The 12,810-nt window shown below is 36.0% G+C and overlaps 1 protein-coding gene across 1 annotated transcript; it reads right to left on the bottom strand.

The window, feature by feature from the left end:
• Positions 1-6,782: 6,782 nt before the first annotated feature.
• LOC149834249 (uncharacterized) lies at positions 6,783-12,810 on the bottom strand. The gene is made up of 5 exons (XM_090011291.1): positions 12,490-12,810; positions 8,886-9,822; positions 8,297-8,392; positions 7,308-7,444; positions 6,783-7,199 (listed from the first exon to the last, which is right to left on the bottom strand). Exons 1-5 carry the CDS (start codon positions 12,693-12,695, stop codon positions 7,031-7,033), a joined length of 1,545 nt encoding a protein of 514 aa, XP_089867417.1. The 5' UTR covers positions 12,696-12,810; the 3' UTR covers positions 6,783-7,030.

The following is a 12,810-nucleotide window of genomic DNA, read 5'->3' as shown; positions in this document are numbered from 1 at the left end:
TGGTAACGAATTTTAGTAAAACTAATCATATTAAATCAGCAATTAATTAGCCTAAAAATATTCATATTACTTAATACATCTTAACTAATTCTGATTTCTGAAAACGGTCAGCTGTTGTGGATCCCCAAAGTTTGAAAACCAAAAGTAGGGTTATCCGAAAAATAGGTTGGATTCGAAGACATATCTGAATATTAGAAACAAGAGATGTGAGATATGCTCTTGAAGTTGCACGCCTTTCCTCCTCCGCCTAGCAGGGATCAACAATCTAACTTAATTGATTTTATTCCTCCAATTCTTCTGGATCTGAGTGAAAAAACAACCTACGAGGCTTTCACTCTTCCAAACTCATTGATTTCAGAAATTTCCTATGAATCTTTCACTTTGGAAAATGAGTTTGATGAACTCTTTTCCAATGAAAATCCTTCTTTGAAAACCGAAGCTTCCTATGAAACATTTGTCTTTCTAAGCCTAATCCAGTCAGAAGCTTCTCAGGAACTTTTTATTTTCCTTAGCCAAGCCACTGTCACCGCGATTCCCGAATATAAGAGTTTTGCTCATAATACAATTCCTATAAAACTGCCTGCTACCCAATGTGACCAAGAATAGTTTGTTCCAAAAAGGACCCAAACTCCAGTCACACAAGAAGGACCTAACCCTCAACCCATATTTTCAAGTACTCCCAATACCAAGTCTACTCTATGCAGTAAGAAAGAAAAACCAGAATACAGTGAAGAAAAATCACTAGAATTAGGAAAAGCAGACTGTTGGGAGGAACCAAAGTTTCTTGAAAATAAGGATCAAGAGGAGGGTCCAGAACTTGAAGAATCTTTAATGAGTTCAAACCAAGAGGTTACTGAATTGGAAAAATCCAGATTTTAAAAAGTCAGGATACATAGGAAGATCAAGGGTATGCTAGGGGCAGGGAAGAAGAGAGGATCTCAATTGGGCAAAAATCCAAAACAAGTGAGGAAGGAGACTTGCAAGTGGCAGTGACAGAAAAAATAAGTAATCTTGAGAATCTTGAGACCTTTGAAAAGGAAGGTGAAATAGAAAATCTAAGCTCAGTGGAATCATCACCATGTTGCATCAAAGCACCTCCCAAGTTAGGGGCAAAGTGCCTCAGAATTATCAAGTCAGTTGCAAAAAATAAGTTCAAGATGCCAATTCTGGTATGCAAAAGAAGGAAGAAGAAATGCCTCAAGCAAACCCAAGACAAAACGAAGTATATGAAGAAAGGAAAAGAATTTAGGAAATTGAAAAACTCCTAGGAGAAAAGAGAATACAAAATCCTTAAGCCAGAGGGTCTGAGCACTTAAGGCGGGCAATGAAATTACTTTCTCTTCTTTGGGATAAAAAATGGGGAAACCTAGTAAATTTTACTTCATGAATTCTGTATATCTGATGGTGAATATTGTTTCCTTGATAAATATTGCTTGCATGGTGATTTTCTGTTTAACAGATACTCCTTGATTAATCGACTTTTCCTTTTGATCTAGGAGGATCCATCAAGGCCATTACTTGACCCCCTTTCCCTAATTGGGGAAAGCGATGTAAATATGTAAATAGCCTAACCCCAAAAAACCAAAAAAATAATAAAAAATATTAAAAGTTAAAAAAAATCAAAATTCCAAAAGAAAATTGAAATTTTTTCAAAATTCTAAAAAAATGAAAAAATCCCAAAAATATTTCTTTTGTACTTTCATTAGTCAAAAAAATTAAAAATTCAAACCAACACCCCCCCCTCCAAAAAAAAAAAAAGAAAAAGAAAAGAAAGGAAAAGAAAAGAAAAGAAAAAGAAAAGGGTTTTAAAAAAATAAGAGAAGTTTTGAAATTCTTCATAATGAAAAATACAAGGCCCAGTATCGAATTGTGTATTGATATTGGATATTGCACAGATGCACTTTCCATGTTTCCATTGTTGTATCAAGAAGAGCAAATCATGGTTACTTGTTGCGTGCCTTTGTGGTTTAAGGGCTTGTTTTTTGTCATTTAATCACCTTACAACTTTTGGCATGCCAATTGGGTATTTAATGCTTTATACCAGAGAAAACACCACATCACAAGTTGAAATTGAGAGTGGTTGATCTGGGGAGGTATAAGAGAGAAATGCCAATTTTAGAGACACCACAAAGTGGGCAGCTAGAGAGCATGGTCATCTGTTAGGATGCCTATTAGAATCCAAACTCACACGGAGGACGATTCTATGGATCCTGCACGCAAAATGAAGCATGACACGAAAGATGGGCATGCATTGCGTGAAAGAGGGGCATGCAACGATGAGAGAGAGAGAGAGAGAGAGAGAGAGAGAGAGAGAGAGAGAGATGTCTCTCCTGTGGGATGCGTGTGGTAGATGGAGGGTCAACGTCAAGGGAGAGAAAAAAGGCGTTTCTTTCGGATTGATGACAGACGTAGAAGAAGAGGAATACATTTCTTCAGTGAATCAAGAAGTGAACTAAGAATGAAGTTTAGAAAAATCTTTGAATATACTTCATTAATAATAAATTAAGTAGCGTATATCTATTTATAGATTTATAAGAGAACAAAAGGATTAAAATATATGCAGTTCTCACCTTAGAGAGGATTGTAGGAGGGCATCCCACCAAAGTCACAGGTTGGACAGGTTTCTCTAAGAGTCCTGAGAGAAAAGAAAACACCCTCTGCACAATCCCAGCTAGGCAGGTCTTGGCTGTGGCAAATCTAGCTGGTTGGACTTGGAGAAAGAAAGGGTATGTAACAATGCTTTAAAAACCTAGCTTTCTAAGGCTTACCCAACCTAGTTCCTCTATGTATTTGTTAGTCTTGACAAGGGCAAGGAGTCATGAAGGATTAGGTGCAATGTAATTGCACACTTAGTGTGTTGGCCAGGTGGAGCAGCACACTAAAAGTATGCAATCACATTGCACTTGATTTTTTCTTAAGGGAAATAAAAACATGTAATTTAGAGGTACTGGGGTTTATAGTTGCAAAAATTTCACTTTCATTGACTTTTCTATACATAGAACAAAAAAATGACTGTATTGTATGACACAAATGATGTGTTTCTTGAAATATCTTACAAATTTTGAAATCTTCTTGATGTCCAAAATGACAAATATTTAGATGTAAAAGGACTATTCTAACCTTCACATGAGTGAATTTCTTTCATATATGTGAATTCCTCCCAAATATGTGCCCAAGTATTGCATTCAAGATCTATCACAAACTTTGCTACTAATTTTTTACCTCAAAAATAAAAGATTTTAAAAAAATACAGAAAAAATAAAGAAATTAGACAAATACATTTTCAACGACACCTAATTCATTGAAAATAATAAATAAACACTAAGATACAACCTCGACAATGTTCCTAAAACAAGAAATGAACAAGCATGATTATACCTATCCTGATTATTGTATATGATTTTTCAGCCATCTGTACCAAAAATCTGGAAAAATATAAAAAGGGCAGACAAATGGGGGCGTTAGCCTTCTAATGCCACCAAGATCAGCTCGATCTAATGAGCGATTAGAAAGAAACGTCCTCTGAAAGATAAACTGTTCAGTTGTTCTTGTCGGTAGAGCATGTTTTTGTTTCAGTCTTAGAATTAAAAAATGAGAATCTTAGAGAGGTTTTCGATCCTGACTTAATAAAGTTATAAGCATGTGTCTCAGATTTCTAACGATTGTAAAAATATAGGTTTTTAGTATCGGATAACTGAGATACAAATATGAGAACTAAGACTATTTCACATAAAATATGCAAATTTTCTCATATATATACATATTTTCTCATATATATATATATATAGTTCCTCGTATATCTAGAGAAATTTTGCATATGAAAAGGTTAAAATGGTCCTTTTACATTTGAATGCTTGTGGTTTTGGACATCGAAAGGATTTCAAAAATTATAGGGTCTTTTAGAAAACATATCATTTTGTTATACAATAAAGTCATTTTTGTACATAGAATTGCACTTGCACACTAATGAGAATTATGTGCATGCTAGGTGCCTAACTAATATGCTGAAAAGTGTAAAGCAAGCCCAATCCAACTTAGCATTAACCTTGAATAGGTTGCTCTCTCTCTCTCTCTCTCTCTCTATATATATATATATATATATATATATATATATATATATATATATATATATAGAATATGTATATCAACAAAATATGTTGAAATCAACTATTGGATCAATGTAATCAGATCAAGAAATGTGATTTTGTATGCTTGAATATTTACAAAAATTTTGAATAGTTGATTTTCAAGCCTTAAAAGATTCTTCTTATACATTATAATTAGAGGATCTAAGAGTTTGCCTCTCCCTCTCTCTCTCCCTCTTGTTTTCCACCTCCATCGGATGCCTTCATTTCCCCACCCCTAAGGCAAGCACTGTTAAAGGAGTCGAGCACAACCCTCATGGGTAGCTGAGAAACACTGCTAGATGCCTTCTCTTTCTCTGCACTGTAACGACCTCAACTCATCCCCGTTGAAAAGTAAATTTTTTTTTTAAAACAATTGTGGAAACAAATCCAGAGACCCGGGGCATTAGAGTTAACATATTCAAAAGCCACAAGGGATCTTACACCACCATCAATCCAACAAAATAAGAAAAATAAAATTACAAAAAAAAAGTCTAACCTAAAAACTAGTTGTTTCTAGAAACAACTTATGTTAAAAGACTAAAATATCTCTATCGGGTATTCTAGACAAGACTATATATATATATATATATATATTTAACAAGTATCTATATAATAACTTTATAAACTTACTTTACACAAGTTTATACTAATTTATATTACATATACTTTCAATAGCACTCAATAGCTGGGAATTGGGACAGAAAATCATTTGGCATGGTAGTCCCCTGTGTATTGGAAGGAGGCTGATTTTATGTTCAAGTGAAACAGATACTAGGTGGATTTTATTATCATCAAGCACCTATATTGCTTCTAACAGTTTCACATAAATCCTTTTTGAACAAATTGTTTACAATCTTATAATGTCAATATTTCTGCCTGCATTTTCTATGCATCAAAAAGTAACGTTTAGAAAAAATTCCTTTGGTGAACCCTATACTGGGTTTGGAGCACAAAAACGATCTAATTTGCTGCCTTGTGCATCTCTCTCTCTCTCTCTCTCTCTCTCTGCAAGTGTCATGGTAGCTGATGATCAAATGTTACTTGTTTTATTTCCATTTCAGGAAGTAGGTTTGAGGGCTTGACAGGGAAAAGGCATATGAAAATAATTTTGAGATGGATGAGGGAAAGGCAGAAGCTAAGACTCATCTGCAACCATGTTGGTTTACAAAGCCTAAATGTGGGTATGATAGCCTTGTGGCCCACTCTCCAAAAGTTCCTGGTGGATGCCCAATTATGAAATCGCCTACATGGTCTCCAGAGCCTTAGCTGTTTCAACTGTGTACACATTTTGTGCTTCTAAATCTTTAAATTCTCCAAAACTGGAAATGCTGGAAAAGCATTGATTATAACATGTTTTTTAAGCTTAACTTATAGAATTTGAGCGTGGCGTCATTATTTGATATTTAAAATAAGTAATATATATATATATATATATATATACATATATATATATATATATATATATATATATATATATATATATATATGTATCAGTGTTGTGAAAAGTGTTGAGGCTTAAGAGACGCTTCACCAAAAACCAAGGCGAGGCATAAGCCTCAAGGTGTAAAGCGTAACCTTCAATTTTTTTTTAAACTTTAAAAAAATTATAAAAAAATTATAAAAAAATTATAAAAAAAATCTAAAAATACAAATAAATAAAGAAATACTTTATTGATGAAATAACAACTAATAAGAAATAAAAAATCTCAAATAAGTACTAAAAAATATGAAATTAACATATAAAAGTAACTAAAAACTGATTACATAACTCAAAAATACATGAGATTAACTAACAAAAGTTAAAATATACTAAGAAACTAATTACATAACTGAAATAACTGAAAGATATATGAAATTAACCTACAAAAGTTAAAATATATGAGATTATTATAAAAAAAATGAGATTAACATATAAAAGTAAGTTACTTTTATACGTTAACGTATAAAAACTGATTACATAACTAGAAAATATATGAGATTAACCAACAAAAGTTAAAATATACTAAGAAATTGATTACATAACTGAAAAATATATGAGATTAACCTACAAAAGTTAAAATATATGAGATTATTCTAAAAAATATGAGATTAACATATAAAAGTAAGTTACTTTAACATATAAAAACTGATTACATAAAATACATGAGATTAACCAACAAAAGTTAAAATATACTAAGAAACTGATTACATAACTAAAATAACAAAAATATATATATGAGATTAACCTACAAAAATCTTGTTGATTATGACTTAGAAATCTTTTTTTTTTTGCGCCTTGAGGCACAGAGGGCCGTGCCTCAAGGCGAGAAGCACCTTTTGCGCCTCAAGGAGCACTGATATGTATCAAATAATAGTTCCATCATTTGGTAATAGGAAAATGAGAAGGTTAAGAAAGGCTTAATTAATCATCACTATTCACCTTTATGTGAATAGGTGCACTTTGCATGACGTCTATTTTTGTTTTTGAAAGAATTTAAAAATAAGTCATTTACTTGGAAGAATCTCAAGAAAATCTTGTAGATTTTTAAATAATGTTTATTTAAAAATAAAAAGCATAACAACTGTATTTCTTAAAAAGATATCGCTGTATTAACATGAACATTTTCATGTTAAGAGGTCTTTTCTCGAATTGCTTGTGATATTTTAGACTTTCTATTGTATTTGAAAAACAAATAAATTAAGAATTTCACAACGTATGAAGAAGAATAAACACTTGGCATTCCGATGAAGAGATACAATTTAAGAACAGCTCTACAATCATATATTGTTTCTTTTTTTTTCTGTTAAAAAAATCACAGGCAGCTTCAGCCAACAGCTTGGCCAAAGAGTCATCATCCTCTTAGCGGAGCTTCTCCGAATGGCTAACGCTGAACGTTGAAACTAAGCAGTTCTAGAAATAGTGTCTACTCCCTCTTATCCTCTTCGAGATCACCATCCTGCGGCAAAGAATCAGATTGTTTCATCTCTGTAAATCCGACACCACATTCATCTTTTCCAGGCGCACGCACCGGCTTAATCAGAGACATGTCGTCCCTGTCGAAGTCCTCGCCCGCATCCTCAGAGTATGCATAACTGAGACAATTTCAAGCACATAGCAGCAACACCCTCAACAAACTTAAAACTAAGCAGGAACAAAGATACGAACCGTCAGCAACTTTTTTTTAAGGTGGTAACACTTACCGCATTGAGTTCTGAGAGGGTGCCCAGAGCACGCAGATGACACAGAGGAGCGAGAAAGAGAGCACTTGCCAGAATGAAGGAATGGTCCAGGCACTCTGCCACCGTTGGTTGTAAATATCGGTTGACTTAAAGTAGAGCTGCAAATATAGTTACTAAAGTAAGAATTGGATATGAGAAGGATGCATGAAGAATGAAGTTAGCAGTGAGTTTTTAAAAAATGCAACATTAAAAAAATGATAAAATCTGTGTTTTTCCTTAAATATAACTTTAAGCCTTTGACTTAAAATACCTAGATTTAACAATAAGAAATAATTTCAAAAAGGAAAAATGTTCTTCAAGAATGAAAGCCCCATTTCCAACATCAACAAATTCAATTTCATATGAGGGGAAGCAAACTTCCTACCTATGTCACAGGGACTCTTCAACTAGGTGCCACACCCGCATCGCACCCGCTCCCGATGCGGTCAACCTGACCCTGGGTGCAGTCAACACACCCAGGGTCATTTATGTCCAACTTTTGGACTTTATATATATATATATTTATATTTTTGCCGCACCCCGCACCCATGTTTTTTGAAAGAGCCACCCGCACCCGCACCCATGTGACATAGCTTCCTACAAAGCTTTAGATGCATGATGAAACTAGCTTCAGATGTTCTTAGAAGCTTCCGGTAACTGCGATTGCATGCATCGAGTAATGCCTAGAACTTGTTTGGAATGGAGCAGTAGCTTCTTCATGACAGTGTTACCTGTCACCCGTTGGCTGACAATGACAGTCACGATAATCCTACTCTGAGAATCCCCAATGTGTTTGGAATTGTGGAATTGGATGGAACTGATGTGTTTCCCTTTTTTATGGAAGGATTTCAATGGGATTTTGTATTCCAATTCCACAAATCTAAACATAAAAGCCCGACACACAACAGGAAATTTCCTGTTGTGATAGAAGATCATGTATGATTAGTATCAAATGGGTCAATGTTGGATACCTCATAACCAATCCAGCCAACTGACACAAGCACAGCAACCGCCAGAGCATTGGTGAATTTCCTGTAGATGTCCAACTTTGCCGTCATCCTTCTTGTCTGCTCTAGCACATCCAGAAGACAGTTAGTAACCTGGCTACTTTGTTCCAGACACAAAAATTGACAACTGCGCTTTTATATAATGTTTTTGAACCATAGACCCTCTGGCAAATTTGAACTGCACTCAGTTTAGGCTAAGTTCCAAGAGGTACAATGATCAAAGTAGGTTACACAAAGTGCAGCAACTATTCAGTTCAAGGCGAGTTAGGAAACTAACTACAGTATCAACTACCAAGATATATAAATCCCAGAAAAACGTGCAGTCCGGATCAGAATGAGTCAGGTTGATACAAAGATTTGATGTCCCAACAGCCCCAAATATTGAGTAAAAGTTAAGCAACAAGCCCTGAACCAAAATAACAGCTTAATCCAATGGATTATGACTTCAGATTTAGTTTTCATCAATTTAAATAGGCCTAGCAGTGCAAAAATTTGAAAAAGGAAAAAGAAAATAGACAACAAAAGGAAATAGGTTCACATGTTGCCACCGTACCTGAAGCTTCTCAAGTGTCTTGGAGAGAGAACTGAATATCCAGAGAATGAAGAACGCATCAAGAAGGGCAACTGGAAGGACAAGAAACAATCTTGCCTTCCCAGAGAAATCACTCACTGAACCAACATTCTCTACCAATTCAAGAACTTCCGAGGCCAAGAAAAATGTGGTTCCTAGCAGAAGCACCTTTGATGTGAGACCTCCAAGGGTTGGCCTGACAACCCCATAACCCATAGAAACCACAAGTATGATCACACGAGAAACGGTTCTTTTAACAGTGCCAAATGTTACTGCCCATATTGTAAGTCCTGAAGGTCGGACTCCGGTTCTATTGAAAGCAGCATACTCAAAATACCATAGTGCCATTTCAAACATTCCCAACCCGATGACTAAGGTTATGCAATTCTGGAGCTGCAGAACTTCCCTCCAGAATCTGGCATACTGAGAGAACCAGATGATTCCGAGCAATACAAATGCTAGGGACATGAACCCATAGAAATTCATAAGGGGAGCCATCCTTCCAGGAAGATAACCAGTGGGGTTTTTCCATATAGTCTTGCCATCTACAACAAGTCCCCTGAGATTTGGATCACAGTGAAAGAAATATAGGTTGTACATTCCAGTGCTTGTGATTTGTATAGTCCTTGATTCCATAGTTGTGTAAACATTGTCTCCTTGAAAGTTTATAGAGAACACTTTCGGCCAGTCAGGATTTTTCACAGAGGGGCGGTAAATAACCTCCCCTTGTGTACAGGCACCAAGCTTACCAAGATCTCGTGTACAGCACACAGCTCTTTGACCACCGTAAGCAGAACCACCGACTGTTTCTCGATCTTCCACCTCAAAGACAACAGCTTGGACCAACCCAGTGTTGCCAGCTGTATTAGAATGGAGCTTAGCAGAGTCTTTTGTCCGTCTGAATGTGATCTTCTCAAACCTGATTCCGAAGACAGGAGTGAGTATGGAAAGTAGACAATGAAATGAGCAGCGAAAATGCTCAAAAGCAAAGCACTTGATCCATATTGCAACTACGTTCATTATGGACAACAGCTTAGTTACACGAGAATAGATATAACTGACCCAACTAGCATCAATTGGTCAATGTCGTAAGTTCATGGGTGATAGGATCAGAGTTACCGGAAGCTTCTTAGATAGGTGGGAAGCTCGCTTCCCGAAAACTCGCTTCGGAAGCACGATACTCCAGGCTTCCGAAACTTGATGAGAACCTCGATTCCCCCACGCATCTCCTATGCTTTCCACATGCTTCATCTATTCTTCTTATATGTTCTCCTACTCAACTTTTCATGTTTCTTTATGTGTTTTCTCTCTCTTCTCACTCACTTTTATGTGTTTTCTCTAAATTGGTAGTCATCATTTTTAGATTTTGTTAAAATTTTGATTCTCATTCAATTCTTATATTTCTTTTTTAATATTCCTCGCTTCCCGCTTCCTATACATTTTAAAATACATCGCTTCTCGCTTCCGCTTCCCGTATTGTTTTCCGCTTTCGCTTCCTAATCTGTCAACCTTGGATAGGATACTGATCACAAGAATAAATGGGAGACACACCTAAATCATAACTTCACTCCATGGTAGCCAAGAAATCAATGAAAATCAAATGTCTCATTGAGTAACAACTTTTGTCATTTTCTCTAGCTGTATTAGGCACCAGATAGAATTAACCAAGGGTGAGGAAATTAAATATTTAGGACATGGAAAACTAATCAGCAGACAAGCACTCTATGTGTCTTCTGGTAGGCGGTCTTCAGATAGCCACTTAATGTCTGTGGGAGGTTGCATTCAAAACTTTCTAAATGATTACATATATCAGACCAGCCTCATCTGATTCAGATCCTTAATGGTGTTGTTTCTTTCATAGTTGGCAAACTCGTGACTCAGAGTCAGATTGACCAACCCTTGACTTGCGAGTCTGTGAGTCGACTCGGTAACTTGGACGAGTTAGGACTATGCATCTTCTAGTGTTAAGATATGGAAAAAATCAAAATTCATATTGTATAATCATTAAATTTAGCACGACATCAATGACTAAGCTATATAAGTATTCAACTATACATAATTGCTAATATTTATGATTTAAAAACATATAATTTTTATAACAAGTATTCTTTTATGGGAATTATGCATTAAAATCACAAAATGCATGAGAAAAAACACATCAGAGGCATTTGGATTGGCAGTCCTGAATCGGTGACCCAGTTGGGGTTCGATCCAGGTCGACTCGGGTGATTCCCGAGTCGATTCACAGGTTTGCCAACTATGGTTTCTTTTATTCTTATCTAGGCTAGAAACCCCTTACTAGATCTGGCTTGTCATCCCATTGGACCTGGATGGATCTAGCTGACCAACTAAATAGAGTTGGACCAGGCACTTATTATTCACCTTTCTTATAACTCCCATCTAATAGAATCACTAAATTCAAAAAAGAGAAGGGCAAGCTGGGGCATTCAATGCTTCTAAGCGTACAGCGTACATTGTTTAAAGAACTCATGTTCTAGATCCTTCAAGATAGCTGAATCTGAAGGATAGCTTCAGCAATGGAACAATGCTTAACGGCTGCTAACAGAAAGATACGGAAAAGAAAATCAACTAGAGGAGTATGGCACAATCATATATGAAGTACAAACAAAACCAGTAATTCCAGATATCACCAACTATAATAGATCTATTATTAACAAAAAAAAAATCAACAACCTTTCTAAGTTCTCAAGCCACTCGCCATTTAGAGAAAACATAAGCACTAGAAAAACAAACTCTTAAACCATGACAGAAAAGAAGAGGACCAACTAAGCCACTCCACACCCTCAAATTAAACAAAGACGATTTTTCATAATGACGTATTTTGCAGCAAAGAAAGCCGTTCCCTGAATACTTTACTTCAAGCATGAAGAGCATCCAAGAGAGAGAACCAGACCATCAAAAAAAGAACCAGAGATGAGAATGAATAGAACATTATTTGTACTGTTAAACCTCAACAATTTGCAACAGATTCAGACATTTTGTGTAGTAGCACAGAACTGGCAAGGAAGATTCCTCTTCCAAGCAATCTATCACCAAAACACAAGATGTCAAGACCCAAGAGGTCTAGAAATGACTCCAAGTAAATGAAGAAAAGAGAATCTTCAAACCACTCTAGAGCCTAGAAACCCTAACTGCCAATAGCACTTACATTTTCTAGCTAAGCACCCCTTTCTTCCAATCAAATAACGCATGGTATACATAAAACTTTGAAGATCCAGAAATATGAAATAAACACCAAACAATTAACTCAACAACCTCGAGAGAAATGCAATACTCTAAATAATACACATAATAATTTTCACACTAAAATAAATTACAATTAGGAAGAAGATAAAAGATCCAACTAAAAAGAGAAAGAAAACTTTCTGAAAAAAAAAGCCCTAGAAATCCACACTGACAGCAAATTCTCGAACACAGTAAGCACCTCACTCGATCACATTTTCAGCAGAAATTCAAGTCGATTCGAACAATCTAAAAATGGAAAGAAATCCATTCGTAAAAATTTCCGCTCAAATCAAGGGATCTCAGGTTTAGAGTACGGAAATGCAATAGATCTAAGCATTACCGGATATACGACTCGCCGTTCGCGATCGCAGACGCGTTCTTGTCGGGAAGAGACGCATAGAGGCCCTCGCTGCCGCCGTGGAGGACGAAGGCATTGCCTTTCAGGAACAATTCCGACTGGACGTATTCGTGAACGGAGGCATCACCGAAGAGGAAGAAGCAAGAAATGGTGCAGAAAATAAGGAATCGACCTGAAATCGTTGACATCCTCTCTGGCTTCTTCTCTTCTCCTCCGAAGGAAACGCAAAGAAGAAGAAGATCCCGATCTTCCCTGTGACCGAGTGAGCTCAGAGAGTGAACGCCGCGCTTTTACAGCGGTCTC

The sequence above is a fragment of the Nuphar pumila genome, chromosome 6, assembly GCF_984573655.1.
Source record: "Nuphar pumila chromosome 6, dmNupPumi1.hap1.1, whole genome shotgun sequence".
Taxonomy (NCBI): domain Eukaryota; kingdom Viridiplantae; phylum Streptophyta; class Magnoliopsida; order Nymphaeales; family Nymphaeaceae; genus Nuphar; species Nuphar pumila.
This window is presented reverse-complemented; position numbering and strand designations above follow the sequence as displayed.

What these genes read in the sequence shown, in the direction of transcription:
- LOC149834249 (XM_090011291.1), bottom strand. Translation starts at nt 12,695, where the DNA reads ATGTCAACGATTTCAGGTCGATTCCTTATTTTCTGCACCATTTCTTGC. An exon ending in AACGGCGAGTCGTATATCCG is followed by an intron (nt 9,823 to 12,489) that starts GTAATGCTTAGA and finishes CTTCGGAATCAG; the next exon opens with GTTTGAGAAGATCACATTCA. An exon ending in TTGGCTGGATTGGTTATGAG is followed by an intron (nt 7,445 to 8,296) that starts GTATCCAACATT and finishes CTATATTTGCAG; the next exon opens with CTCTACTTTAAGTCAACCGA.